Below are 4,809 nucleotides of genomic sequence, written 5' to 3' on the forward strand. Positions count from 1 at the left end.
TAAGTTTTCAAATTTTAGTTTTTTTATATTAATTTTTGATTTTTGATTATTTTTATCTAATTATTGACGTGACATGTATCAAATCAACAATTTTCGATGTCATGTTTGTAATTTCAATTCCACGTCATTATATTGTAGTATCATATCATCATTTTTCGGTATCATGTCAATATTTCTCCAGTCCTACATCAATAATTGTATCAAAATAATGAAAAATTTAGTGTTGATATATCAAAACTAAACTTTGAAAATTTAGTGGACTAAAATTAAAATTGAACAAGAAAAAAAATTGTGAATAAATCAAGGAAAACGATATTCAAAAGAAAAAAAAAATCCAGGAAAAGAAGTGTCGTCTTCTAAAATTGTTAAAATCAATTTCATAACTTTGAATAAATAGATAGAAGAATTTAAAGCCAATGAATCTAGAAAATAGTGTCATTTTCGGAAAATAAACGTTTGAAATTTTAAAATATCATATAAATCCATTGAAAAAGTATTTCAGTCACTTTCAAATAATCAAATATCAATATCATATGAATTCATTTAATGTTTGGATAACCTAATTCGTACGCTATATTATAACTCAGTTTGAATTATATGTAATGTCATTTTCATATTAGCAAATTTCATATCAAATAATTGACTTTCTTTCCTACCCATCGTTAAATATTCCTTCATTTAATTTCCATTCTTCGGATTAATATTTAAATGTTGATATCATAGCACCATTACGCATCATTAATTGTTATAACTAAGAACAAGAAAATGGTGGCTTTCTCCTCCGTCATAATAATCCCACTTTTCTCCACCATTTTCTTCATCATCTTCCTCTACAAATGGAGATATAACACAGCTTCAAAACCCGGGAAAACCCTACCGCCATCACCGAGAAAGCTTCCCATTATCGGTAACCTCCACCAACTCACCTCGCACCCCCACCGCTTCTTCCATTCCTTGTCCAAACACTACGGCCCGCTGCTTATGGTCCACTTCGGCAGCACACCGGTGCTAGTTGCCTCTTCGGCCGATGCAGCACGTGAGATCATGAAAAACAAGGACTTGATCTTTGCAAGCAGGCCGAAAATGGGCGTCGCTGAGAAGATGCTATACGGAAGCAAGGACGTGGTGTTCGCCCCGTACAGCGACTATTGGAGGCAGATGAGAAGCATATGCGTGCTCCATCTTCTTAGCAACAAAATGGTTCAATCTTTTCGTCATGTGCGAGAGGAGGAAACGTCTGCTATGATCGAAAGGATCAAGGGATTGGGATCTGCTGCTATAAACTTTAGTGACATGTTTTCATCACTCACCAACGACGTAGTGTGCAGGGTGGTGTTGGGCAGGAAATATGTGGTGTTTGAGGACTTTGTGAGGCGGACTATTGAGGTGTTTGGTACTATGAATATAGGGGATTACTTCCCTTGGCTTGCTTGGATTAATAAAATAAATGGATTCGATTCTAAAGTGGATAAAGTGTGTAAAGATTTTGATGAGTTTTTGGAGGGTGTGATAAGGGATCATAGATACCAGGAAAGGCAAGGAAAAGAGTATGCGGGGTCGGACTTTGTGGATATATTGCTTGAATTTCAGAGAGAGAACCAGGATACCTCTCCTATTGACGATGAAGCTTTGAAAGCTCTTCTTCTGGTACACGACTCCTTAATTATTTGATGTTTTATCATGACTGAACTTCTTACATTGATTCTATTACTAGGTTTTTTTATTAGATTATGGTACTTTTGAAATATTTTATTTTATCAAAATACTGTGTTTTTTCATAATTTAATTATTATCAAATTATTGTGACAGTAAGAAACAGGATAATAAAATATTTTTTAAATAAATAATTTATATATTTTGTAATATATAAATACATGTGTATTTATAAAGAGGTACTTGAAAATAAAAAAATAAAAATTTCAATAGTATGTTAATATAAGAGAAAAAAATCATATATCTCTTGATATATGGACGAATTAAAATTCTAGCTGATGAAATTATTCATTTTCAAATATTAATTAAAACCCTAATTTATTTTTAAAAAAAAAAACTCATTTTGATACATTAACTTTTAATTTTTAGTTATTTTGAACAAATTACTGATATGACAAGTTAATATTTTTAAGTGTCACGTCAACTTTATTTAGAGAATAATAGCAATTGAATCAAAATAACACAAAATTAAAAATTAACATATCAAAACAAATTTTGAAAATTTAGTGGACTAATTAAACATAAAATTAAACAAGTTAGTTCACAAAAACACTATTTTCCCAAGAAAATACTTGCTTATTTGATCAAACACTCTGAAAACCCTTTTTCTGCATCTTTTAATTTTCACCGTTGATAGGACATGTTTGTTGGAGGAACTGATACAACACAAACCCATTTAGAGTGGACGCTTGCTGAGCTCTTAAAGCATCCCAAAATCATGGCAAAACTACAGAAAGAAGTAAGGCAAATAGCTGGAACTAAACAAGAGATTACTGAAGATGATGTAGAAAAAATGCGTTATCTAAAAGCCGTGACGAAAGAAAGCCTACGACTCCACCCTCCAGTTCCGTTACTCGTCCCCCGAGTGACATCTGTCGACACGAATGTACTGGGGTACGATGTCGCAGCAGGAACAAAAGTTTTGGTCAGCGCATGGACAATCGGAAGAGACCCTTCCCTGTGGAAAAATCCCGAAGAATTTAACCCGGAGAGATTCTTCGAAACGAGCATCGACTTCAGAGGGCTGCATTTCGAGTTTATTCCATTCGGTGCTGGTCGAAGAGGGTGTCCTGGTATCTCATTCGCCATACCTCTCGATGAACTTGCTTTGGCGAAATTATTGCATAAATTCGACATTACGTTGCCTAATGGGGTAAAGGAGGAGGATTTGGACATGACGGATGCCATTGGAATGACCGTCCACAAAAACATTCCCGTGTTCGCCATAGCTGCCTAGCTCTCCACCGACCTTTTAGTCTTCTACTCTTTCAGGGTTTTTGGTTAATTTCAACTTTTTACCCACGCTAAATTTTAATCCTTGTCTTTTTAAATATCAAATTAGTTCAACAAATTTTTAAGGATATTTCGTTTTACTATATCGTTTTATGCAAGTGCAACTAGCAATGGGACGATCACAAAGACTGGATGAAAAAGGGACGAGTTTGGTGTTTTTTTTAATAATTAATTTAAAAATAAAAAAATTTCAAAAATGATTCAAAAATTTTTTTTTTTCAAAAATACTTTAATCCGCATTTTGTAAGCGCGGACGCTCCACGTGGACGAGCATCCTCGCTTAAGTATATTATTATTATTTATTATAATTTTTAATAATTAATTTAATTCGAATGAAAAATATAAAATGTAAATATTTATAATATATGCTAATTATTAAATATTTTGTATAATTTGGTTGGGTGATTGAAAAATTAGAGAGTATTGAAAAAATATTTATTGTTCTATTTTAAAAATATGAGAGGATTGAAAAAATATTTATTGTTCCATTTTAAAAATATGAGAGGATTAAAAATATTAGATATGAAAGGATTGAAAAATATTTTTTATTTTTAAATTATTATTCCATTTTAAATTATTGTTCCAAAAAAACGTATATAAAATCAATTGGTCAAAAGGATATTTTAGGAAGACTCATTTCGAATTCTCTCAAAATTATATTAAAAAAATTATATAATTTTGAATTTTTTTAATTTATCATATCATCAATAACATAAAAATTAATTTTAAAAAAGCTTTTTAAATTTTTTAATTTTAATATATTCTATTAGATTTTGTGTGAGATTTTTCACACAAAATATTAATAATATATATATCCTCCCGTCGCGAATCAAGGATCACCAAACTAGTATAATACCAGTTGTCGATATACAATAAGTTCACTTATAATAATTTTTTTAGTGAATAACAATAATTGTCGGTGGTAATTTTCTATCTTCCAAATTTTGTATTAGTTTTATTTTGTTATGGTTTTCCTTTTTCTTAAATAAAATTAATATTCGTAAAATTTTCCTTTCTTTTATAAGTTAAAAAAAGGAAAAATTGTTTAATTAAATGTATTTTAACAATTTTATTTTTAACCGATAATTTATTTTTTGTTATTAAATATTTTGTAATTAAAGGCTTGTTTTCAAGAATATAAAATATATTTTTTTAAATCTATTTATTATTATTATTATTATTATTATTATTATTATTATTATTATTTTCAATTTGAATTTTAGACGAGTGAATCAAAGGAAATCTTATCCTTTTCAATTATTTGCCATGTTGCTTGGTCTCACTAATAATTAACGCAGGCATAAATGGAGCGAAAAAACAGAAATAGATTGAATCATAAACCCATTATATATAATTATATGTGTTAAAATTAATATTTTTAATGAAATATGTGTTTATATAATTTTGAGAGAATTCGAAATGAATCTTCCTAAAATATCCTTTTGACCAATTGATTTTATGTACGTTTTCTTGGAACAATAATTTAAAAATAAAAAATATTTTTCAATCCTTTTATATCTAATATTTTCAATCCTCTCATATTTTTAAAATGGAACAATAAATATTTTTTCAATACTATCTAATTTTTCAATCATCCAACCAAATAATACAAAATATTTAATAATTAACATGTATTATAAATATTTATATATTATATTTTTCATTCGAATTAAATTAATTATTAATAATTATAATAAATAATAATAATAATAATAATAATATACTTAAGCGTGAACCCTCGTCCACGTGGATGAGCGTCCAAGCACGGACGCTCGTCCACACGTGGAGCGTCCGCGCTTACAA

At 29.3% G+C, this 4,809-nt stretch overlaps 1 protein-coding gene across 1 annotated transcript; it reads left to right on the forward strand.

The window, feature by feature from the left end:
- Positions 1 to 694: 694 nt before the first annotated feature.
- Positions 695 to 3,018, forward strand: LOC140971259 (cytochrome P450 71A6-like). The gene is made up of 2 exons (XM_073433429.1): positions 695 to 1,647; positions 2,351 to 3,018. Exons 1-2 carry the CDS (start codon positions 766 to 768, stop codon positions 2,948 to 2,950), a joined length of 1,482 nt encoding a protein of 493 aa, XP_073289530.1. The 5' UTR covers positions 695 to 765; the 3' UTR covers positions 2,951 to 3,018.
- The last annotated feature ends 1,791 nt before the right edge of the window (positions 3,019 to 4,809 follow it).

This window comes from Primulina huaijiensis, chromosome 2, assembly GCF_012295235.1.
Source record: "Primulina huaijiensis isolate GDHJ02 chromosome 2, ASM1229523v2, whole genome shotgun sequence".
In the NCBI taxonomy this organism is placed as follows: domain Eukaryota; kingdom Viridiplantae; phylum Streptophyta; class Magnoliopsida; order Lamiales; family Gesneriaceae; genus Primulina; species Primulina huaijiensis.